This window comes from Atractosteus spatula, chromosome 13 (assembly GCF_055471065.1).
Source record: "Atractosteus spatula isolate fAtrSpa1 chromosome 13, fAtrSpa1.hap1, whole genome shotgun sequence".
Classification (NCBI taxonomy): Eukaryota; Metazoa; Chordata; class Actinopteri; order Semionotiformes; family Lepisosteidae; genus Atractosteus; species Atractosteus spatula.
In genome coordinates, this window is record NC_142718.1 from 17,208,015 (window position 1) to 17,234,657 (window position 26,643).

Sequence of the window (26,643 nt, forward strand, 5' to 3'; positions counted from 1 at the left end):
AGCAATAGAAAGAAACCTAAACTATTACTCATTTACCACAGATTTAAGATTCTATGTTCTTGTCCTTTAAATTTTACATCTAAAAGGAGAGGTCATACAACATTTGTTCAGCTTTCAATGCATAAATGCAGATTTTGGATACAGCAACAATTTATGAAAATTAGATCATAATGAACCACTGCAGTACAGTAGTTAGGAACTCAAAGCAAAAAATGACATCAATCCTTTATTCATAAACAATGCAAATATGCATCAGTCTTTGACATATTACATTCTGATTACAAGAACAACCAAAATTCTCATACACCTTTGTGTAGGAAATACTCCAAAATGTACCTGCAATGGGTTCCTTTCATTTTAAAGACAGGGTTTAAAGCCAAGTATGTTCAATTTTACAAATGCCACTCCACACTCTTTTAGGGAGCCCAATGCAGTTGTATAACATAGTGCTGTAACATGTAAACAAGAACATTTTAATACAGGTGATATTTAAGGTACACAAAAATATTCTATTCATATACGATACCATTATTTTTATATACAATACTCTTTATTTGGTACTCATGTATTTATATATAATACTGGACTTGTAATTTATGGGACAAGTGACTTATAATTCCAACATTGCTGGGAAGAAAATTAATTTTCATAAAAATATATACTATGATTAAAACATGGTAATAGTACCTTTTTTCTCTAAAATTACAGAACACACAGAACCCCCAGTATCTAATTCAAATATGAGAATGTTCGTCTGCCTTCCACAGGTATTAGTACAGTACACCCTTATTTTCCTTATCTATATTGCAAACTTAATATGTCTTGAAATAAATCATGCTGTTACAAAATACTCATACTCAAAACCATTTTTCATATTCAGACAACTAATTCAATTAACTTTGATTTGAAGGAAGTGAGCATTCAAAATAAAACTGAAATTGTGAAATTGAGTTACACATTAACATATTAATGTTCTGACAAGGTCAATGTAAAATGACAACACATGCAAACAAAATAAATCATGAATTTAAAAAGTCATTACTAAACCTTTACACCAAACTAGACCAGAATTGTGAAATCAAGTTTGAGTTAATCTGATGGAAAAAAAAAGTATAATATTTCTAGCAATAATCCTGCACAAACTGTGGAGTTAAAAAAAATACACTTTTTGTGGTGGGTTTCAGAAACCAACAGACAGTGCCTAGAAAAGACTACAGAGAAAACTAGTGATTGATTGTTGTAGCAGACTGAAAAACAAATCTGCTACACTTCAGAGATGAAAAGAATACGATTTCAGCTGTCTCTACTTGCTACATTTTTGTCTTTATTAGGCTAAGTGCTAATGTGCCTGTACAAAGTGCAAACATGTGGAACAGAAGTGGAAATGAAACCACAACAGAAAGTTATTTTTTCTCTACTCCATTTTCTTAGTGTAACACAACATACAAACACAATATGATGTGACAATAAGTGTATTGTCTTTTATATTTGACAAGTGCATTCATATTTAAGCAACATTAGATTTTCCAAACACAGTCTTGCTTTGTCCCTCTGGCAAGCAGATCTCAGGTCTGCTTCAATGCTGGATGAAACTGGTCTTCACCGACGAAGTGTCTTTTCTCTGCAGAAAGCGTATTCTACTCTCAGTTGTCTTTTGAACAATCTGCAGCTCTTCAGAATTCAAGTCCTTCAGGAGGAGCAGAACAGCGTCTAGTGCGTGACTCTACACAGGAAGATTTTATTGGTTAAAGGATGGGCTCCCACAACAAAAATATTTTGGAAACAAGTTAAAAAAATTAAGACCTTTGTTAAATACACCGTTAATTTTTATGCAGTTTTTTAACCTCTAAAGATTTAGAAATTAGGAATTGTTATACAAAAAGACTACCATTACTTCTGATATGTTCTCCTACATTGAATATGTTCTAATTTGCCCGATTTTAAACAGTGTAAGATTGGAATCCATTTACCTACTGTTTTTAAAACCAAAAAGTTACTCCTCTTTGATGGACTTTAAGGAATTATGCATAGATCTTAATGCAAATTCAAATATCAAAATATATAACTGAAAACTCTTAAGTTTACCCATGGAGTAATACAAGGAAAGCACCTTATATTACCTCCTTTTAGATATGAATTTGTAGATACGAATTTTGTTAAATGAAACCAATTAAAACTGACTGCACCTTAAAAAAAAGGAAGTTGTTGCTACATGTTTTCCCAAAATGTCATAAATGCCCCTGTTGAAATCTATTTGTTCTTCTTAGGTTAAGTAATATTTCTTCCTGTTACTGTCCCTGCTGTTCAAGATACAAGCGTATCCTCTCACTTAGATCTAAGCCAGCTTTTGCAAACAAGAACGGACCAAATTCAAGGATTAGCACAGTCAACATACCTTTTTGCCCAACGAAGATCCTGATTCTCTTGGAGAGGAGAGAGATGGGAATTTATCTCTAGACAGAGGTTTCATTCCAAGCTGCTCTCGGATTTTACTAGAAAAAAATTAAAGTCCCTGGTGAGTATGTCAAGTTGGCTACGATCCTTATTTGTATTTAACATTTACAAGTAGATCATAATGAGTGCTAAATAACAACCTTAGAAAATAGATATCAATTTTGTTATCAGGAGCACGTGACACTACAAAACACTAAAAAAGTACATTTCGAAATGCTTGTGAGTATGTAGTGTCCAACACTAAATGGTATTGCTGGATTCCACTTCAACACAATCCATATAAACCAGGAGAAACCAAGTTATACAGTATACTGTTCAGGGATGTAAAGATTTTAGTGAGACTAGTTTACAAATAAGAATAAACAGTACTATGCTTATTTCTCAGACTCTTTATTTAGTATTTCCAAACCTCTGAACACCAAGATTGTGCATAGTGGTAGTATAGTGAAACTATACAGAAAATAAATTAAGCATCAGTTAAAATAAAAAAAAAAGTTACAATAAAATTTAGAGAGAAAGCAGTGGAAGCAAAAGAATGATCCTCAATTATTTTAGTGTCCAAATACTGACATTAAGTGGCTAAAGTTAAGTCTCTTGTGCAGAACTTTCTATTATTTATTCTATTTATTTATTCTACATGCCCTAATCCAGGGTGCCTTAAAAATATCCAATAATACAAAAGTCAGATCCAAAGAAAATGTTGAAATAGGCACATTAGAAGAGCAATGCCTGAACTGTGCAGAGCAAAATGAAAACCATGTCTATCACAAATTACAGTGCAGCCATTGGGCAGAGTGTAGTATCGGTTGGTGATAAAAGTTCCACCATCACAGGTGCTGTCTATACTGTGGAAACAGAGTCAAGAATGAATGGGCCCTGAATGTGGGGGAACAGAAGGAGGAGCAGATAGGCTGGTGGAGGAGGAGCAGAGTACAGTGAAGGGAGTATGGTACAGGCAATGAGGGACTTGATATAGACTGGTGTACTGTGGTTATAAAACTGTGGTTGGCAAGAATGAGAAAATTAAATGTATGTGTGCATTTATTAGGAGGCTATGAAGAGACCAGACTAACAGTGTGGCATAAGAAAAACGAGGTACAGGAATGAATAAGAGTGGCAGAATTTTGACGAAGCTCGAGAGGACAATATCGATGGCAAGGAAGACAGTCAGGAGGAAGTCGCAACAGACCAGGCTTTTAGCATGCATCCAGAAGGAGATGGGTGACAACCATTAAAACAAGAAACAAGAAAGAGTATCATAGGGAGAAAAAGAGTAGAAGATCTCATTATCTGCATAGAAGTGGTATGAAAAGCTGTGGGAGATCAGTGGTAAGGAGAGAACAGCGGGGAATACACAATAGAGCTTTGGGAACCCCAGTGGACCAGAAGGCATAGTAAATGAAAATGTTAAAATAGCAGAACTACATCTAAGCGATGCCAGAGTTTCACAGGTTAGCAAGTCCTAAAGTGCAAGTGTCAAAAGTAGCAGAAAGTCACAGAGGATTAAAACAAATGAGAGGGAAGCAGCACAAACAAACAAAAAGAGAAAAGCAGTTTCAGTAAAGTTGTGAGTCCTGAGAGAGGTGGGTCAACAGCTTACAGCATGCTGCCTGTTTGAGGGTTTTAGAGAAAAGGGGAGACAAATAATAGTTCTGAAGAAGGATCAAGTTGGGTTTCTTTTTAACAGAGGTACAATTCAGACCTGATTAAAGGAATAAGGAAAAGAGGATTTGAGGAGAGAAGTGACACAAAAATGAGGAAATCAGGGACAGCTGCCAGGAAGAGACAGTGAGGAATCTTGAATGTTGGAGGTAGGTTTATGATCAGGAGCAAGGAGGAGATGTCAGTATCAGAGTGATCTAAAAAAGGAGAAAGGGGGAATGTCATTGGAAGACTGAGAGGGTAGACAGCAGCTGGTGAATATCTTTTTTCAATTGATCTTGACAGTGAAGAACTAAGCAAAGTCAGCTGGGACAGAGAAATGGGGATAAGGACTGAGAACAGTTAAGAGATGAAGAGAAGGAGAGTAACAGATCTTCTTAAAAGAACCTACTGAACCTAATTTAGATCTCCATTTTTTCACAGCTGATCACAGTTTGGCCAAATGGAGCACAGAAGAGAGCCAAGATTGGGGAGGAGAAAAATAGGTAAGGTGAGACGAGAGCGCACATGGGTAATTGCTGAAAGGAGAATGGACGTGGAAGAATCTGTTACGTTTAGATACTAGATGCAAAGTAGGTGAGTGTGGAAGAAGTGAAAGTAGTGAAATAAAAGTTATAGTGGGAGTTGGTAGAGAAGGAAGAAATGGGAGAAGGAGATGAAATGGTGATCAGAACAGTTAAAATGGGTGACAGATATAGCAGAGGTGGAGCTGTCCTTGGAAAAGTGAAGATAAATTTTATAGACAACTTTGTGAGTAGGGAGAGCAGGTGAAAGTTTCAGAAGTACAGACTAGGGATCAGCACATCTGACTGGTTGTAATTAGAACGTCAGCCATCAAAATTACTGGGGGAGGAAGAGGGGAAAGTGGAAAGAAGAAGGTGCTGTCATGCTGACCAGAAGGATGGGGACAGTGGGATAATATGTAAGCAGTGGAGAGTGATGCTGGAATAGTGGAGTTGTCAGGAAAGATCTTTGTTTCAATGAGAGCAAGACAATGCGGTGAAAGATAGGGGACAAAAGCAGATAAAGTCCACTTTATTCAGTGCTGACATGCACTTCTAGAGAAAGCCTGAAATTATACAAGGCCTAGACATGGGAAACAGAGCTAAGGAGTTCATATTGGAAAAGACAGAAACAAGTTGGCTGGATGAAGTGTGTAAAAATGTGTGAAGGAGCAAGTGAGAAGAAGGGAATAGAGCTTGTTAAGAAGCAGTAGAAGCTGTAAGTGTCTGGCCAGGCTAGGCTCCACCCACTTCTCTATGGCCAGTGGCAGAGAGACTCTCTGGAATTTGAACCTTTAGGAGTTCATGGTTGGGGTTGTGCAATTGCTGACACTACAAGCCCCACCCATTGACCCACTGAATTTAAGCTACATTTGTTTTAATTTAAGCTACATGTGAGTGGTTCATTAACTGCACGGTATCCAATTTTTAATTTATATGGCAATCTTGTCAGTCAGCAGTTCCACAAGTAATAATAGTCAGTTCAGTTTAGTCAGTTGTCCAAAGGACAACACCACATACAGCACAATATCTCCCATGTCCCTAACTGAAGTGTTTGGCTTGAAAATTCTGTTGCAGAAAGAGGACTGCCTGCCATTGATACACTAAAGCCACACCACTTACAACAGCAACCTGGTTTTCACTCAAAGTGTTGCATCTCAAAAGACCCAACCATGCTTCTTAGATCTGTAAAGATTAGACAAGAAGTTGGTAATGCTGCTATTGATAAATGCAGCACGATATAACTGCTGCATATAGTGCAGTGTATCACTCTGCAACTCACAACTGGAACCTACTGAACCTAAGCAGGTGTAAGCCTGGCCCAGTACCTGGAAAGGCCAGTACATTTCTCTTGGGTAAGCTAAGGGTGGTGCTGTAACCAGTAGTGATGGGGACTACTGGTTACATCCTTCAGATGAGATATAAAACTGAGGTCTTGACTCTCTATGGTCTTTAAAATCCAAGGGCATTTCTCGAAAAGAGTAGAGGTGTTACCTTGGTGTCTTGACCAAATTTCCCCCTGGCCTTTAGCAATTGCGGCCTCCCAATAATCTCCCATCTATGAATCGGCACTACTCACTTCCCACCGATAGCTGATGTGTGGTAAGCATACTGTGGCAGCCGTTGCATAATCCATGTGATGCTGGAAGTCCCCAGAAAAGCACTATGTAAGTTTTAGGATTGTTATGATTTCTACCGTATGTAACTATGTAAACACAGTTGTGAACAGTCACAGGGTCTCTTTTGTTATTCCATGTGGATTCTCAATAAAAGAAATCAGATGCAGAATTGCTTTGTCTAAATGACAAACCTCTGAATGTTTTGCCATTTCATGTTTTAGATTATCTATAAAACCCGGAGGGCTAAGATCCTCAGGGATCAGACTCAACAGTGCTGGCTTAAATAGCCCCTGTTCTTACTTGGTCTCTTCCATGCTGTAGTTAAGTGGGTCACTCTCTGTGTCTGCAGCATGGTCTGCTGGAATAAGCTCCTGGTGAGCCTCAGCCACCCCATTGGTGTTGCTGTGGCTTGCAGGTGGGGCTGTGATCTCCTCTCCCTCTTCCAGAGCTTGGGCCAGCTCCTCCTCCGTCACTACTAAGACCCAGAGAAACATGTCATGACACCACAATTTCCTCTGTACATCTCAACAAACAGAATCCCTAAGACAAGTTACTGAAAAAACAAAGGGCACTAAAAGTTAAAAACACACTTTCAACTAATATCATAAATAGTAACCATATGTAATGCATATACTCAAGCAACCTGTAGCACAGCTACTGTATTTATAGGTTTCGTTTTGTCTTGTGCTTGGATAAGGTGTCAGAAGAACAATATTATAATACTTGTAAACGGATTTGCTTTTGCCGTTTAATGATGAAGTTAGTCCACAAGAATTGTTGGAAAGTACTTTATGATAGCAGCATGGGTTTGAAATATAGCCACAAATTCCTCTTTACATTAAAGTTCAATTTATTCCATTTCTCAGATACTCTGTTTGCCAAACTTCCTAGAGTTATTTTGAGTTCTATACAGAATATGGTTTATAATTACTGAAGTGAAAGCATTGTAAGTGGGTAGGCTGACACAGAAACTTCAGTAGAGGGAAATAAACCCCCCTTCTAACTATGATTCTGTCTAATGTTTGATCATTGAAATGCAACTTGAAATTAACTGCATTTCAAACAAGGAAGACAGGTCTGTCTAAGGGCCAACATCTGTTGGTACCAAAATATTATTGTCTGAGTGTGTGTTTTCCTGACATTGAACTGTTTAGCATTTCCCTGCATCCCTTCAATCGCCCTTAAGGCTTCCTCCTACTCTTTAACGCAATTATTCACATCAACCCTAAAGCTAATGTGGAAAAACATCTTCATATTTTATGAAACTAGACACTGCATCCTCAGATGTTCCAAAAACAAATTTTGGGAGATTTTAACAGTTGCTTTCTAAAAGTTAGACTTTGTTCTTATTATCAGTATGCGATTTATCCCACGTGGATGAAGAAAATTATCAATTAACGCTATCATTGCAATTCTAAATGTCAACTTTGTCAACTGTACACAGCTTCCACTTGAAACTGAGAGTTACAAGGTACAGTTGCAAGAAAAAGTTTGTGAACCCTTTGGAATTACCTGGATTTCTGCATTAATTACTCATAAAAATGTGGTCTGATCTTCAACTATGTCAAAATAATAGACAAACACAATCAGTTTAAACTAATAACACACAAACAACTGTACTTCTTCTTGTCAATATTGAACATCATTTCAACATTCACGGTGCAGGCTGGTCCAGTAGTCGCAGAGAAGCCGGAGCCTCTACCGGCAAGCAACAGGTACAAGGTGGAATATACACTGGACGGGATACCAGTCCATCACAGGGCAGACATGCCACACTTGCATGGCAAGTTGTGACATTAGCCAATTAGCCTACCAGTTAGCTAAGTGTTTGGACTGAGGGAGGAAACTGGAGAACCCAGAAAAAACCCACATGAACACAGGAAGTTTCATATCCAGGCAGACAGCTCTCAAGGTCCTGTATTGGACACAGTGTAACTTTATGTATTATTTCATGTAGGTAGCTGAATCAGCATGCGTAGGGTGCAAAGGAACAGCCAAAATGTTGTTTCTTTTCTTCTGTTTTCAGCATGGAATAAACCTTTACTTGTTCCTTTATGTATTATTGTATGTTTTGTAAGTCACGTTGGATTAGGGCATCTGCTAAACAAATAAATAATTGGTAACTGAGAATTTAACTGCAAAACAAAGTATGATAGTCTCCTGTTTAGTACTTTCATGACAAAACAACCTACAAAGTTCACTGCACTGTTTATGTAGACTCTGGAGCTTGTTAATTATGTCATAAATTTGTTCTCTGGGATGTGAGAATATCAATGCAAGATCTTTCCAGATATTATCCATTCATTTTATAATCTATGTTAAATCAGTACCTGATTCTAATATTGTGTATTCAAATCACTTAGTCACTAAGAAGGTCATTGAGAAAGACTTAGATCAAGCTTGTATGATACCGATTAAAACAATAATGCATTAACAGACAATGTAAACAACCCAAAAACTGGCAACTACAATAAATTAAAAAATTATCCATCATTTATTTTCAACTCATCTCTGTAGATGTAATGTCAATCATTCCAAAATCTGTTGTACACCTCTGATGGCAGTGATTTATTAGTGATAATCTAAAGAAAATTGACTATTTCAGGCATTCAATAAGAAGAGATCCTACACTCTCAAACTGTGCTTTTTATGCATGTGATAAAAGACATCCCACTACACCGCAAGTCAGTTTGTGTTAAAATATACTAAAATATGAAATCACTTTCTGCTTTTATATTGCATGTGAAATATTAACCATTTAACCACAAAACCTGTTTTTTAAATAAGGCGCTTGTCCAAATGAGGTTTGTGTGGTACCACCGGTAGTCTCACCTTGGTTGTCTAGTTTGTGAAGACCGGGCAGGATGCGCAGCACCGTGAGGCGGTACTTCTGTGGGTCCTCCCCACAGCAGGGGTTCTCAGACAGCCAGAGCACCCGAAGACAAGGCAGGGAAGTCAGATAGTGCAGTTCTGCAAGGTTTTCTATGAGGTTTTTCCTTAGATATAGCTCGCTCAGTCTGCGGCACTGGCTAAAGTTCTTCAGTGTATCTATTTTATTTGCACTGTATTTAAAAAATAAATAAATTAATACACAGTGTTTAAACAACCACTTGTGGAGTTTTAATAAATTCGGCTTACAGCCAATCAGAAGCAATTTAAGGTGATTGTTTTTTTTGTTCAATGTCACTAAATAGTCATAAAACACGCTGCAATACAAGAAATTGAACTAAAAGAATCAATAATATGATATATTTTAATATCATTCACTCTTTGAAGGTCAGATGGAAAAAGCAGATCAATCTAAAATAAAGGGTTTTTAAATTGCTTTGTACATTATTTTAAGAAGATTTAAAACAAGTTACATAAGAGGACCTACCTGAGAGTCAAGACTTCAATATTAGGAATTTCAGCAAAGATGGAGATCTGAAAAAAGGAAGGTATTCAAAACATCTGGATGTCTCTTTAAGTTGTACAAAAATCTGGAAAAATCTTCACTGTAATAGGATATGATATAATAAAATAATACAGATATATACTTACATCTGTGAGATTACACCCCCTAAAAAGAAACAAAGTGGGTAGTAAATTAAAAAAAAATTAGAACTAAAATAAATCACACTATTACTATTATTACTGTAACTGTTAAGTCCAGGGATTTACTAATCATGTACAGACACAAATACGTAAGCTCTTTTGAAGTATAATAATGGTATATATTATGTAATATTAATGATATAAAATTATGTAAATTTATTTCAAAACATAAGACTTAATATCTGCTTCAGTTGTCTGCATTAACTTCATTAAAATATTTTTCATTCCAGAGTAATTAAAAATGTTTTATTTGAGGTTTAAGACATTGATGGTCAAAATCACTATGTACAATAAGAATCTCTCTAGAAGCTGTATATCCCCTTTTTTTCTGTGCTTCACTGTGAGAAAGCGTAGGCTAATAAGAATTTTAAAAACACACAGATACTCCTATATTTTATGTACAATAATTTGCAGCAGCAGACTACATTTCAGTTTAGTCAGAGGGATATCTGATGTCTGCATAAAATGCCTTGCAAAAATATTTAGACCCTGTGTCCCAAACTATACTTTTAAGTTTAACATACATTACAGTAATTTTCAGCAAAAACTAAAGACAAAATACTAAAACACAATTATTGCTTTTAAATAACTATTTAGACCTCTGAACTTTTGGCAGCAATTGCATCTAAAAAATGTATTATGGGTAAGTCTCTACCAACTTTTTACACAGACTTTTGTGCAATTTTTATACATTCTTTTTGGCAGATTCGTTCAGGCTCTGCCAAGTCACTTAGGGATCTCTTTCAGCTGACATTTTCAAGTCTTTCCACGGATTGTTAAATACGAACTTTGACAGGGCCACTCAAGGACATTTTCTTATTAAGCTGCTCAGGTGTACCTTTGACCTTGCACTTCAGGTTGGTTGTCCTGCTGGCAGGTGAATTTATGCCACAATTTTACATCTTCACCAGATTGAAACATGTTTTCCTCTAGTATTTGCCTATCCTTTTCTCCATCAATTCCCCTTAAATTCAACAAGCTTTTCAGCCCCTGCTGCAGAGAAGTATTTAAATTCATGATGCTGTCTCCACCATGCTTGACAATAGAGATTGTGTTGACTGGGGAATCTGGTGAGTTGGGGGAGATGGACTGTTTTGCATATAGACCAAAAGTTCCAACTTTATCTCTCATCTGACAACAATTTTATTTTTGCCAAAAGTATTACTGAATGTTGTGTTACAAGCTCATTGAGAGAAATAGTTTTCTATACGCTGTCATATACAGTAGGCCAGATCTATGGAGTGTCCCACGGACATTTTCTCTTACCCGAGCCACTAAATTCTGTAACACGTTCAAAGTCAATGTTGGCTTCACTGTGTCATCCCTAACCACTTTCTTCCTTGGTAAGACCAGTTTGCAGAGACAGCTTGATTTAAGCAGTGTCAAGGTGGTATGATACACCTACTGTACATGCTCAAATGCTCTTCTCTTGAACTGTGCCTTTATATGGATCTCTGAGTTGTTTTAAAAATGTTCTTGCGTCTTTATGGTTGACTCCTTTGAAATTCACTACATGATTGAGGGACCTCACAAAAGTCTCTGATTCTGAAATCATGTGAACCACTATTAATGCACACCCAATTATGTGGCTCATTAAGCCACACAATATGCACCTAAATTAATTCAGGTTTGCCACAACAAAGAGTTTAAATAGTTAATGCAATCATGACCTTTCAATTTTCTTGCATATTATATATTTACTAATTTCATTTTGTTATTGTTACTTTTTATGTGTGGAGTACATTTTATATATAACATCTGTTACTTCAAAGTGTCATGACTTCATGTTTTAAGGCAATTAAATCTGTACAAACTGTGCAAGGGTCTGAATACATCTGCAAGGCACTGTATTTATCATTCATTGTTTTTATCAACTCATAAATACAATAAGACGTACAATTTATACCTACCTACAATCCCAACTCCCAGACACACACAAAATACATATTACCCACATGGTCTCCAAATTAACATTACGTTTGACTCCTATAATTTTTTGCGTATGAGTATCTACATAATAATCTTTATAACTTAAGCATGTATTATCTATACGAACGCACAATTTCTAAATTTCTTATTTTGAACTCTGAACGTAACTTTAAACAGGATTTGCTGCACAGCTATGACATCCGCACTTAACACCAATTAGAAGAAAAACTAGATAAAATAGTTTTATACTTACCAGCAATTTAGTTTCTTAACGCTATCGAGGTCCGAGGCCTTGGCTTTCGCAAGAACTAATTTGGGGGTTAGTTTCATGTTAGCAGTTAGTTAAAAGTGTGGCCTGATGAGTTTGCTGTCGGCTTTCAGATTCTATACACAACGCAAGCGTCCATTACTGAACAGTGCAGGGTGGTATTAGGGCGCATGCGTCCTGCTCCGCGTCTATGGCAACTGCCTGGATACAGTTCAGTGTTGCAGGTTGAGGAAGGCAAGAGAGAATCTGAAGAAGAATGAGAAGAGCATCTATTCGTTTTAAAGAGATCACGTTCAACAAACATCCCGATTCTGAGAATTCCCGACTGAGAATTTTGAGTACTTGAATTAGATCTTTGACTAAACTAAAGAGCCGTAACTTTAAGACAATAGCTTTAAGACCGGCCTTTTCTAAATCCATATTGCCTATCCCGAAGAATCATATAATAATAATAATAATAATAATAATAATTGCTTATGTAATGGAGCGGAAAGGGCGGAAATGCAAAGAACTGTTACACTTACACTTACTGTATATAGCGGTTTTCTGGAAACTCCACTCAAAGCGCTTTGCAGGTAATGGGGACTCCCCTCCACCACCAACAATGTGCAGCATCCACCTGCATATATAACAGATAATCCTTCTTTCCAGATAATCATTCCCATTGCTTTACATGAAATGGATATAACTAATGACTTATTGATCTATAAATACTTTGATAGTTTTTTCTCCTTTTATTGGAGGGGTGTAACATTAGCCACGTTCCACTGTTATGTTCCATGTAGATATCAACCCTGTCTTTAGTGTTTGAGGGCACAGGAAGGTCATCTAAGATGCCTAAGTGAGTAGTCAATATGACGACGTGTTGCATGTTGCTCCTCATCTGTACATCTTTTTCAGTTCCGTGTTGTGGGCTTTTTGTATCCAGTCTGTTTTTTCAGCAATTATTTTTGATCGACAAGTGCTTGTGGACATTGGATCGAGAACCAAATAAGCATTTCATTGCCCTTGTGCACATGGGCGATTTAATGCACGGGCTTACCTGGGCTTCAGCCCAGGGGCCCCAAATCATCCTGGGGCCTCTCATTTGCTAGGGTTTTAAAGGTATTTTAGTATTTTTTTTTTACATATGTCACATACTGTATCCATGGCTGTTGATTGTCCAGATTTATTCAGGGATCCACCCTAACGCTGATTGGCCGCTGTATCAGATGCACTTTTGACTGTTTATGGAATGTTACATTAGAGGTATTTAGCAAAATGTTGGCATTCAGGAAATTTGAAAGCAAGGCACAAAAACGGAAAGCGCTAAGAGAGAGAGAGACACATGTTGATAAAAAAAGATCCCCAAAATAACTGGATTTGTAACTCTACCTCCATCTAACCAAGAAAAGTGTTTCTTTGCAATATGTGGAATACCATACTTTTGCGATTTCAGAGGGTAAGCACTGTGCTTCAGGCAGTTGAACTTGACCTGTGCAACGCTATGGACTTAGTGTGTTCACTGAGAGACTATGTGGCAGGCCTCCGCAGTGGTGAGTTCGATAACTTTGGGATAGCTGCAAGAAATATATCTCCAACAGTATCTGAAGTTTATAAAGCAGGCAAACAACGAGTGAGGAAACGAAAAAGCCACAGCCATACGACAGAGGAGGGACACTGTTCCGAAGAACTGACATAAATAAGCACTTTTAAGAAGATGGCAATAAGTGTTTTTTAACATATCCTTACATTTGCCTATACATTAAATATGCCTATACATAGCCTATACATTAAATATGCTTTTAGCCATTGGTTCCTCTGATTGTTTATCTCGCAAGTCCATGTTGGGAGTGCCTACCCCTTCATTTTCATGCTTGTTATGACCTATGTAATTTGGCCATGTCGGGAGGGAGCTGAATTGTTGCTTCATGCTGCTTTTACTGATTTGGAAAAGGGCCACAAGTAGACCCGTAGCCCCAGGGCCTATGACCAGGTTAAATCGCCTCTGCTTGTGCATATGACAAATAAACTGAACTGAACTGATTGCTAGAAGTAGAATTTTATCATTCTAAGTAATGCTTCTACCTCTTCTAATACCAGTAATACTTCCGCTCCTTCTGTGATAGTATCATTTAATATACAACATTGTACCTACAAGTTTCTTAGTGTAGCGCCCTCGCCTGGCGTTGCGGCCGAAGAGATTGGGGTGCGCGGCGAGGGGCAGGACGGGAGTAGTGGTGGCCAGGGCGGGGACTAGGACAGCCGCTGGCCAGTGCAGCTGACCAATGGCGGAACCAGTGTACACGGTTGCGATATCGCCCGGATTCATGTAGTTTCCCTGGTTTTGCACCCTTCTTATACATGTACCCAATTACCACCCTATGTGAAACTGTGTAACTGTACCCGAATTGACCTCAGTGTGGTGTAGGCTGTTGTCGCTCTTTCTCTCTCTCTGTTGTGGTTGCTGTACCGGATAAATGTCCGATTAATAAAGAGCGCTGTGTTCTCAGTTAACAAGAGCCTGAGTCCCAGTCTCCATCCTCGCCGAACTCGTCGCGCTACATAAGTATGATCTATGAGATATTTTGCTCAAACATTTGCTAAAAGAGGAAAAAATCCATTAGCAATTTAGAGGAGATTGATAAGTGATAGTTTAATGAGTTTTAACAGGACCTGTGTCCACTTCAAGATGTACCAACAGTATTGTTTTACATTGGGGAAACAAAGATGCAACCTAGTAAAATATTTTATAATACACCTTTGAGACTCTCATACTCTGTTCAGAGGGGTTTCCGAACTATAGGGGAATGTTTAGTCTATTGACACACAGAGTTTTAAAAAGGGAAATAAATCCAAGAAATATATAAAATAAAGTTGTAATAGGGGCTAAAATAAATAGTAAATTTTAGTATTATAAAAGTAGAAGAACAGTAAAGGATTACATTATTTTTTTCTCAGTTATGTGATGTTTTTCTGAAAAGTGACAGGAAGATGGTCTTGGTGCGAAAGATAAAACTGTGTAGATTCCAGTTGCGAACCTTTCTGATAATAAAAGGACACGTTTTAATTATTTTCCACAAAAAAATAATTATTTTATGAGAAAGTCGTTTTAAAATTAGACAATGCCATTATGAGGAATTGAAAACTTGCAGAACTTGTGTAAATAACAATGTTTATGCAATAACATAAATTCCCCGAATCTGATCATAAGAATACTTATTGTGGAAGTGTTACAAAACAATGTAACGCTGCAATAACACAGAATTTCGCTTATTTATAATATACGGAAATTTGATTACAGGAAAAATAACATCCTCCAGTAATTCTTGAATAAAATTGAATAAAACCACAACCGCTCAAAATTTTAAAGCTAGCTGTATTTTTTAATACTTAACAAGGCATTTGTTTTGTTCGTAACTTTCTTCTATATTGCTGCAGTCTATAGATGTTCATTCAAGAAGGTCCTCCTCCCGGTTTAGCTTGAAGTCTCAGGGTGAAACAGCTTCCATGCGAAAACGTTATTTTATTGTCAACAGTTCCATTGTTCGGTTTTGCAAGCCAATTTCTAATGTTTTTACATACGTTACTCTTCTATTGTCCTAAACTATTCAGAGAGGAAAGTACTAAAGTGGTAATTACAGTACTCTACAATTATTAAATTGGGGGGGGGGGGGGGGGGGGATTTTAACTGTTTTGATTAACTTAATCTTAATATTGATTTATGAAAACGTAATAAATAGCAGACATCAGATATATTCTACAATGAAAATCTAAAAAATCAGAGAATGTTAAGCAGGATAGGGTACTGATTTTAGATTGTCATATCTGTTTAAGGCAGAGTGAAAAAGATTGTCCACAGCTGTAATATGATCTTGTAAATACCTGTCTTGTTCTAAAATATCCAATTTGGGAGTCACCTGGCAACAGTTCCTGTGACAACTTCAGGTGTGTAGAATACAGATACATCTGCTGTACAAAAAATTCTCTAGTAAAATTGAGCCGTAATATTTGTGCGTTGTCTTTTAATATTGTTTTCCCGATATTACAAAGCAAACAAAATGCCGAAAGAATTGAATATGTTTTCCAAGTTACACACGAAATGATCTTACAGTATTTAAGATAAAAAACGATAAAATAAACGAGGCACAAGCGGAAATAAGCGGGATCTGCGTGGGAAAACAAAAGGTAAATCAAAATGACATACCGTACTCATTCCCTTCTTTTTCGGTTTCATACAGTATCTTTCTCAGCTTTGTCATAGGAAACATCCTGGAAAACAGTTATTTATTATGTCATTAATTATTAATTAAGGGAGTAATTAACAGCTTGAGAGATTTCTATGCATATCCCATGTTCTTATTTTGTTTTGCCGAGACAATTATACACTTGTTTAGGACTGCCGTTCTGTCCGTTCCAAGGTATACTACTGTATGTCTCCCGCATTTGAAGTGACGCAATCTGGTGGTTGATTACCTATAGAGGAATTGAGACGCTAAATAGAGGAATTGACAAGCTGAGAGAGTCAGCTAAATGTTTTTGGTGTATTTAACTGATCATTTTTAGAAAGAATCTAGAACAAGGGTAGTCACCCTTGACATTTTCTTTACATACTGTACGTTTACGATTCTTTGAACTTTCCGATAAATTAATTGCTAAACTGAGCTTTAATTGCTTATTAATGCAAGTGCTTAAGATCACCTAGATAAGGATTAGGTGGAGCAAAGGTTTCTTGTGGAATGTAATAGAGATGCTAATGTCGAACTACAACGTGTTTATCCCATGTTTAGTAGATCCTTGATCCCTGTGTGTTGAAATCCCAATGAAACTGAGCACAATTTATCAAATACAAATAAAATGTTTAGTTTGGTAGCTAGATATGTATAGTATATGATAACTAACCAGTGATGTTTCATTAAGAAAAAAGTGCCAGAGGCCAGAGTTATCCTAGTTGCTATTCAACAGCACCTGGGATTTTAGATTTTGAATAAATACTGATGTCCACTGTTTATTTTAAAGATATTATTTGAAACACAAGGCCTTTGTCTTATAAATGGTCAATAATTGTAATATTTGGAATTACTAACATACCTTAATTTCAAATATAATCTATAAAAACAAAATTCACATGGACAAATAAGTCTGTCAACCTTATCATGACTAATTGAACAATTATGTCATGTTTATGCTTAGATACTCTAATCCATTAATGGTGAAAATTTAATGTATATGTGTTTAGGTCTCATTTTAAAACGGCACTCCTCTGTACTCCTACATAAACACAAACATAAGACACAGACATATTTACATCAGAATACAAAAGCAAAGCAAACAGGACGAAGAATCAGTTTGTGCTTCAGGTAAACGTATCATAAGATTTAAAGATTTATTCAATCAGACATTCTTGTTTTATTTTCTGTTAAACTTCACTTAATCTTATTCTTAATCTTAATCTTATTTAGAATATTATGTACGATTTTTATCACATTATTCTAAAAAATATTTCTGCTCAGGAATCATTCCACAGAACAACAGCTTGATATATAATCTGTATTTAATCCTGAAAAGAAAAGAAAACATTGGGGGAGGTTATTGAAGTAATTAAAATCCTCAAGGGCATTGATAGAGTCAACTCAGTGAACTTCTTCAGTATCAGCAATGAAACATGAATGAGAGAACACAAGCAGAATTTAAAGGGAAGTGGTTCAGCAAAACAGAGCCTCTTCTTTCTGCAAAGGGTTGTGGAAGCATACTTCCACAACCTTACCTACAGTAGGTATAAGAAACAAGATACCTAGATATGTTGCAGAATCCAAAAGCCTAGCTTCTATCAAGATACTGATGGATAACATCCTTAGATCACCTACTGTACAGTAGTTTATTCCTACCATGTGGTCTTGAGTGGAATGGCCTCCTCTGCTTGTAACCTTTCTTATGGTCTTGGGTAATTTGGACATTAAGATCAAATTCCAGCAGATGCTCTATGATTCATTTAACAGCTTTAGAAGACAACTTTGGGAAAAAGGATTGTGCTGTTTTTTCTCATCTAAACTCTTAGAGATACTCTTGACAGGGCTATGTTTTGTTGTTTTGTATGTTCACCCTTCTAGAGGAAGGCATCCAGATTAAGTGATCCTTCTTCTTAATCTTAAGTCTGATTGTTGGAGTTACATCTCATGCTTTGTCTTTAAATCCTCATGTAACCAACAATAAAATTACATTAGTCAAGCATAAATAAATACTTAATAAGCAAAAAAACATAGATGCTTTTCTGTTCTCCTTTCTCTGAGAACAAGTCTCTGGCTCCCCTTCCTCCTTTGTTCTGTCTGACTAGTCTGTAATGCTTGCACTGACATTTTCTTCCATCCTGCTGTTTTAACAGTTTAAAACTTTGCAGCTGAAGAGAACTAGGTGCAGCTTGGGTTTTGGTGTGATATTTTTTCTGCTTTGTAATAACATACCTTTGCCACCTTTATATTCTCCATGCTCTTCTTTTTCTTTGAACACGTGACAGCGCAATAGATATAAACAGAGTACATGGAATGGTATGTTTTCTTGTTCAGAAGAATTTTTATAAAGTTCCTCATAAAAGATGCAGTAGATATTCAAGGTAATGGTACTTCAGAGTTCCTGCCTGTCTGACATGTGTGCACTGAATATCTGCACTGCTCCCCACATTTTTTCAAGGATTTACTGTCCGGTTGTGTCTACAAGTCTTTCACTGCAAAATGTAGGTTCAAATAGGAATCTTGGGTATAGATTCCATACTGGCTACATACTGTATCTAAGAAGAAGGAAGGTTGGTGTGTAAGAAGGTTGGTGTGTTGTTTTGTAGAGTTTTAGAAAATGCACTGAATTTGTAAAGAGCTCTCAGCAGGGTTTATACTTTTTTCATATATCACAGTCAAGTATTCTAACTACTGTACTTGAAAATTAATTAAACATCTTTATTTTTGTATTGAAGAGGATGAATAGAAACAGAACCAGGTCTAATATATTCTTTGTGTCAGGGATCCAGCAGGTAGTTCTCTGAGGATCCTGTGCATAGCAGTGAACTCTGCGGGATGCAGAGGCAAACAATCCAAAATCGTAATCGATAGGAGAAGCTAGAGATCAGTTACCAGAAAGGGCTGAGACAAACCAAGAAGACAATCCAAAGGGGAAATCCGAAAGGCGAGATCAAAAGGGAAAAGTTAAGTCCAAAAACTGAGGAAGCCAACAAGAAAATAATGCACACTAGAAAACTCTAAGAAGGTTTTTCAATAGTGAGCAGGGTTTGGTGCATGAGGGAACTTTAAATACTGAAGGGAGAGGAACGTGGTTGGATAATTGGTTCAGGAGTGAGAATCTGGTGCCTGTGAGAATGAGATGGATTCAGTTAGAAATGAGCGTGAAACAGTGGGTTTGGGAATGTAATAGGGTTTGCGAGGGCGAGGGCGGGATGTGACACTTTGGACTTATGCTTTATGAATAGTAAAGGTATAATGAATTAGTAAAGGAATAAGTAATAGGTTTATTCAATGCTGAAAAAAAGAAGAAAGAAAACACAACATTTCGGCCGTGGAGCCTTCTTCAGGTGTGAAAAAGACAAGGCAGTAAGCAAAGGTAATGTAGTGGGAGAACAAAGGCTGGGAGAGAGGAGGAGCGAGAGGCGGGAGCAGGGGACAGAAAGAGAGGCCAATCAAGATGTGTGAAGTCAGAATAGGTATAGAGAGGTGTGAAATGAAACTTTCAATGAAGAGAAAAAATAGAGAAAAGTAGTCTGTTGTTAAGAGAAGGGGGGCGGTGTGATCCTAGCTGCAGGATAATTTTGGTTTCTGTAGTCTTAGAGTTCGGAAAACCATCTTTGAGAACACAGACGGAGAGATTAGGGTGGTAATGGCCGTCAGAGGTGAAATGAGAAACAATGGTCTTGGAGAGATCTTTAATCTTCACAGCCCTAACATGTTCTCTGAAGCGGTCTCCGAGTCTCCTTTCTGTTTCTTCAATGTAGATGGCTGGGCATTTACTGCAAGAGATACAGTAAATGGAGTTTATAATGAAAGTCGGGAGGAATGAAGGCAGCCGCGCTCATTCGACACAGCTGCTGCAATTCTCACTAATCCTGACGTAAGCAACCGGTCTCCATAAATATCAAACGTCACCCTCTCCTCTTCCTCGTTCATTTTCTGCATGGTTCGTTTTGCCTAGCTCGAATCCGTGCTCCCTTCTCATGGATCTACAAATCCACGGCTCCGATGAAGACCTTTTCTGCAGCGCAGGAGACTCTCCTACCCTTCTGTCTCTACCTCCGGCGTCCAACACGGCTCAAGCTCCGCCAGCTTGGTGCCTTCGGCCCCGGTTTCTTTTCTTTTGGCCCATGCTGCTGTCTCCATGGCCCGAAGGCCAGGTAGTAAACGACCCCCAGCTCAGCCAGCAGGCGGCCCTTACCCTCCCCCACCCCCTGGCGTCCAAGACGACTCGGCAGCCTCCTCAGTCCTTAACGCAGCCTTCGCCCCTGCTTCAATTCCTCAACAGTCTTCGGCTTCCATATCCCAAGCCATCGAGCTTCAGGCCCCAGATCCGTCAAACCCCTCCTACCACAATCTGCTTTCCGCTCTTCTTCTCTCCTCATCTTCTCCCTTCCCCGGTGTCCAACACGGCATCCGTCATCCCATGCCTTCGGCCCCAGATTCCAATCTCCCCTTTACTAAGGACTTTCCTCTCCGAACAGCCGTTCCTCTCCCAGCTCCTCCTAACACACTAAAGTTTAGTCCTCCTCCCATTCCCTTTTCACTCCGGCAGCAAATTCTGAGGTGCGGACGTCAATCTAGCTCACCTTCTCTCTTCCTCCACTTACAACTCCGATTCTAGAACAGTCCGCCTTACCTTCGGACGTAGGAGTAGCCCAAAACATTTTCGGTACCTTAGCCGAAGCTCTCGGCTGGATCCCCTCGAATAACTATAAGCTTCCTTTTCTCGTCCACCTTCTCAACGATTTCCTTACCATAGACTTTCCTCACACCCCACCTGCAAGAGCCTCCACCACACTTCTTTCTGTTTTTAGGAAACCTGGGGTACCCCTTGCCATGGACAAAACAACTGGCCCCTCTCATATAGTCGACTGCGGCTCGATTTCCGTTACTCTCAAATCTTCTGACCCTCACTCTGCTTCAGTCCTTCGAATTTCCGACTTCTGCTTGGCTTTCAGCATTTTCCGCGACATCACGTGCTCTGCCTCTCCCCAACGTCGTCAGGAACTCAACGATTACATGCACAGCATCCCCGATCTATCTGTCCTTTTCGAGGGCTCCCTGTTCTACGATTACCATAAGCAGTTCTTGGCCGAGGCCGCTGCCCGCCTACTCCAACGGAACCAGCGCACCTACTGGGGAGCCCTCGACATTGAGCTTTACTGCCGCACTTTCACCGGTGTCCAAGCTCTTTCCTGCGACTTCTATTCCTCTTGGACACATTCATCAAATCTTTGCCCAGATACTGTCTGCAAGCCCAACCCTGACTCCGCCCCTTCTCCCCCACAGAATCTATTCTCCTGCCAGGTCTTCTTCAAACCTTCCCGGTCCAAAGATGTTCGCGGTCGCCCCATCGTGATGATCAGAGGCCAACAAATTTCCAACATCTTCAATTCCTCTACACGTACCTCTCCCCTTCGTCGCTTCCTTCACATTTGCAGCTTCTGCGGGGAAGCTCATGCTCGCTCTGCCTGCCCCCGCCGGCCCTTCCATGCTTGCTCCACCTTCAGCATTCCCAAAAGACTACTGGCTTTTCCGTCTACCCCAATCGACATCCCCGCTCTTGCTTTCGGCCTGCTCCGTCACCCCGACCCCTCTTCCACCCACATCATACTCGACGGCCTTTCCTTCGGATTCTCACCAGGCCCGTGCACACTTCCTTCTTCCTTCGTCTTTTGCAAAAATTTGCAATCTGCCATCGCCGATCCCCAGTCCGTTGATTCCTTGCTAGCATCCAAAGTCGAGAATGGTTTCATGATTGGCCCACTTGACTCTTCCCCATTCCCTGCACACCACATCAATCCCATTGGTATAGCGGTCCGTCTGGGCGCCTGGCTCGCTAAGGCCAACATCTCCAGTGCCGTTAAAGTTATGCCTCCTGACCCAGACCTCTGGCACCTCTTCGGAGTTCATTGGCGGAACAAGTTCTTCGCAGTCCGCCTTACCTTCGGACGTAGGAGTAGCCCAAAACATTTTCGGTACCTTAGCCGAAGCTCTCGGCTGGATCCCCTCGAATAACTATAAGCTTCCTTTTCTCGTCCACCTTCTCAACGATTTCCTTACCATAGACTTTCCTCACACCCCACCTGCAAGAGCCTCCACCACACTTCTTTCCGTTTTTAGGAAACCAGGGGTACCCTTTGCCATGGACAAAACAACTGGCCCCTCTCATATAATCCAATTCCTCGGGATCACCCTCAATTCCATCAATTTCTCTGCTTCCCTGCCTCGCGACAAAATCGACAGGATCCAGATGTATATCTCTATCTATTCTTCCGCCAAATTTTGCACAAAGAGGGAACTTCTCTCTCCGCTCGGCCACCTCAATTACGCCATGCGTATCATCCCTCAAGGACGGTCTACCTTCTCGACCTCGCCTCTTCCGTGCCCTCTCTTTACCACCACGTAAGCCCTTCAGCCAACTGCAAATCCGAGCTCAGGCTTTGGCAGCTTCTCTTGGCCAACTTGAATGGCATATCTCTTTTCTACGATGACCTCCTCTCTGACACTGAGGATATCCAGCTTTTCACAGACGCAGCCCCCTCAGTCGGTTTCGGAGGCTATTACAAAGGCCAATGGTTTGCGGCCCCTTGGCCTCCTGATTTCTCTCCAATCCCTCTCGCCAACCAGTCATCGGCCTTGTTAGAAATATTTCCAGTTGTCGTTGCTGCTTCTCTTTGGGGCCACAATTGGAAACAAAAACCGTCCTCATCCATTCGGCCATCAAAGGAAGGTCTTCATCCCAATCCATCATGAAATTCCTCTGCCGCCTTACATGGATTTCTCTCACACATCAATTCATCCACGTAGCTGCTCACATTCCAGGCCACCTTAATGAGATAGCTGACTCTCTCTCTCGCTTTCAATTCAGGAACTTGGCACCAGATGCAAGACCGAACCCGTGCACAGTACCTCCCTATTCGGAACTCACGTTCCTCTGCATCATCCTTTCCATCGCTATCTCCAGCTGGCCCAGCAAACTATCCTCTTAGGGATCGCCCCTCGAACTCTCAATTCTTACTGCACTGCCCGGAAGGGCTTCCAATCCTTCCACCTCTCCGCGAACATAAAATTCCGTTCTTTCGACATTCTCACCGTATCATCCTTCGTTTGCTATCGTAGAAACTCACTCAAGGTACGAGCATCCACCACCAAAGTATACCTGTGCGGCATCCACTCCTTTTCGGCACGATCTGTCCATCCCTTATCCACCCTCAAATTACTCTCCTTAAAGGCTTTCAGTGGCTTGAAAACCACTTCCGAACCTACGCGCACCACTTACCTCAGACATCCTTGAATCCTGCATCAATGTTGTCAGGTCAGGTTACCACTCACCCTGGGTCGACCGCCCTCTTGAATCTTTATTCTCGTTAGCCTTCTTTATCTTCCTAAGGTGCTCCGAAATTACCGCTAATTCCACATCCTTCGATCCTTCTCCTCAAACCTGCTTATCCAACATCTCCATCTTATCTTCCGAGACACTGACCTTCTATCTCAAGAAAAGCAAAACCAACCAACTCAGATCCGCCACTCTCATCTATTATTTCAAACTCTGTTCCTACATAAGCCCTTACGAGCCTCTATCCCATTACGCACATCTTCGCACCTCTGCCGGAGCTTCGCCTACTGCCCCTCTGTTCGCAAATGAGAAGGGCTCATATCATGATACCCTCCTAAACAATTCTCCGGGCACTCCTTTAGATCAGGGGCCGCATCTTCCGCCGCTCGCCAAGGCATACCCGAGTATCTCATCAAGCAACTCGGCCGTTGATCCTCCGAGGCTTACCATGCATACATTAAAACTAACCCCGGTATCCTCAAGCAGGCACTTTCTCTCCTCAGCTGAATTGGCCCAATAATCTTTTGTTTTCGTTTTTCTGCACTAGTGACTGGGGGTCCCGCTTGGTTCTTTTGGGGGTCCTATCCTCCCCGTCCAACGGCCGGGAGGTTGGCCCTCAGCCAAGCGGGTTACGCCAAATCTCCACATCACAATAAACGATCCTAATTTCTCCCAAGCTTTCGGCTGCTGTCATTCCTCGTGAAATAAGGTTGCTGGAGATACAAGTTGCCATCTGGGTGATCTGGAATTGTCCTGAGGGGCCTTGAATGAGTGTAGTGTAAGATGTGTACTTGCAGGTGACACAGCGAGCTCTGTTGCAAGGGAAAGTGCCTGGTGTGGATGGTTGCTGAGGGCGGTCAAGTGAGCTGTGAACAAGAAGGTTGCGCAGATTAGGTGGTCGGCAATATGAGATGATAGGGCGATCAGAAAAAAGGGCCCCAATGGAGCGATTATCCTGTAGGATGGAAAAGTTGTCATTAATAGTTCTGGGGATAGGAAGTGTGTTGGGGTGGTAGGGAAGCACCAAAGGAATGCGGTTGTTACGGCAGGAGTTCCTGACTGAGTTGATGGTCCAAGGGTTGTTTTTGGCTCGGACAAGGGCCCTGTCAATAACACTGCTGGGGTATCCTCTGTTGATAAAAAAGGAATACATTTTTAGGGCTTGGTTCTGAAAGTCGATGTTGTCGCTGCATAATCATTGTAGCCGAAGGAACTGTGAAAAAGGGAGAGAGTTTTTAGTGTGTTTGGGGTGAAATGAGCTATACAGCAGATAGCTGTGTGAATCTTTGGGTTTGTAATAAACCGAAGTGGAAAGTTGGGGGAGTTGATGGAGAAGTTGATGTCTAGAAACGGAAGAGTAGTGGAAGATATGTTAACCATATATTTGAGGGATGGGTGGAAGTTGGTGAAATGATGCAGAAAGCACTCAAGCTGGTCGTTGGAGCATGTGGCAGCACCGACGCAGTCATCAATGTATCGCTTGTAGAGGTCAGGGACATAGCCAGTATAGGAAGCAAAGAAGCGTTCTTGTGCATTCAGTGTGAGAACCAATTCTGCAAGGCGTACCAGGGTGTGGGTGGGTGGATCAAGCACTGTGCGTTCGTCCAGCGTGTGCTTGAGGGCTGTAAGGCTGTCATTATGGGGAATGACGGTGTAAAGAAATGTGATGTCCATGGTAAAAATGTAGCATTCAGGGCCCTGAAATTGGAAATCATTAAAAAGTTGGACCGCGTGGTTGCTGTCCTTGATGTATGAGGGAAGACCTTCAACCAGCGGTCTCATGAGGCTGTCGAGAAAGGCCGAGATGTAAGTAGTCGGACAGTTGCATGCTGATACGATGGGGCGGCCAGGGGTGTCCGGTTTGTGGATTTTGGGGAGGAGGTAAATTTGAGATTCCTGCGCATGTTCAGTGATGAGCCAGTTTACCTCCTGGGAGAACTCCTTACTGTTGATATGAAGGGAGATGGTGGATACCACTTCCTTTTGATAGTCAGTGGTAGGGTCCCGTTGGAGAGGGAGGTAGGCAGAAGTGTCAGTTAGTTGTCTAGAGGCTTCAAAGATATATAGGTCTTTACGTCACACCACAACAACGCCTCCTTTGTCCGCTGGTTTGATGACAATATCATCTCTGTTGCAGAGAGACTGTAGTGCCTGAATTTGGGTGAGGTTGGGCCTGTGTTTACTGGGTATAGAGAGTGTTTTGGGAGCTTGATTGGTGCATTGGTTAATGAAATAATCGACTGGTGGAAAACGGCCAGAGGGGGGAGTGCAACAGCTCTGTTTGAGATTAATGTTGTTAATGACATCAATAACCGGATTGTTGTCAGCTGCCTGTGAAGAGGAATTGTCAGCAAAATGTGCTCTTGAGACGGATCCTGCAGTAAAAGCGGTTGAGGTCGACTCTGGTCTGGGGGATGTCTAGCTTCCTGGGAACTGGTACAAAACTGAGGCCTTTGCTGAGGAGGGATCGCTCATCCTGTGAAAGGGAAAGGTCAGAAGGTATAGTGACAACAAGGTTAGGATTGGTGAAGGTGTTTGGGGTGTTGATGGTTTTCTTCTGTAGAAGATGACTGAGTTTTTTGTCCTTCTCTGTAGTGAGAAACTGGTAGAGTTTAGAGTTGAGAGATCTAATAAGGTTAGTTATGAAGGGAAGATGATGTGGAGCTGTCTGCCGTAGAAATTCCTTAGCCTATTTGATATTGTTGTCGGAAAGGATAATCTGTTTTTTGAGGGAGAAAATGGTAGAAAGCATTAGTTTCCTGGAAAATTGTTTTAGAAGTCTCTGAGTGTTACTCTGATTGGTATCAGAATCAAAAGAAAAGGTATTAAATTTCAGGCGAAATCCTTTAGGGATAATATTACAGTATGTCGATGACATCTGTAAAGGAATAGAAGGTGGTTAGAAAGCCTGGTCTTGGAACAGATAGCTGTGAAGAGACAGAATGCTGGTTTTGTGAGAGAAGCGGGCAAGTGGCCCAGGGAGGAAGAAAAGGTATGACGAAGACTAATTCACTATTAATGAATTAGTAGTAACTTGTTCATTCCAACTGTGCATTAAGAGAAC

At 40.1% G+C, this 26,643-nt stretch overlaps 1 protein-coding gene and 1 pseudogene across 2 annotated transcripts; both read right to left on the minus strand.

Moving 5' to 3' along the window:
* Positions 1-216: 216 nt before the first annotated feature.
* cfap410 (cilia and flagella associated protein 410) lies at positions 217-12,179 on the minus strand. Of its 2 annotated transcripts, none has more exons than XM_088931108.1 (7): positions 12,015-12,179; positions 9,779-9,797; positions 9,615-9,661; positions 9,071-9,300; positions 6,539-6,713; positions 2,396-2,492; positions 217-1,723 (listed from the first exon to the last, which is right to left on the minus strand). In XM_088931108.1, exons 1-7 carry the CDS (start codon positions 12,089-12,091, stop codon positions 1,577-1,579), a joined length of 792 nt encoding a protein of 263 aa, XP_088787234.1. In that variant the 5' UTR covers positions 12,092-12,179; the 3' UTR covers positions 217-1,576. The 2 variants fall into 2 exon arrangements, with proteins under 2 accessions (XP_088787234.1, XP_088787235.1); XM_088931109.1 differs by having other exon boundaries at positions 6,539-6,710; positions 12,015-12,173.
* LOC148821805 (uncharacterized) lies at positions 12,168-26,331 on the minus strand (annotated as a pseudogene).
* Positions 26,332-26,643: the final 312 nt, after the last annotated feature.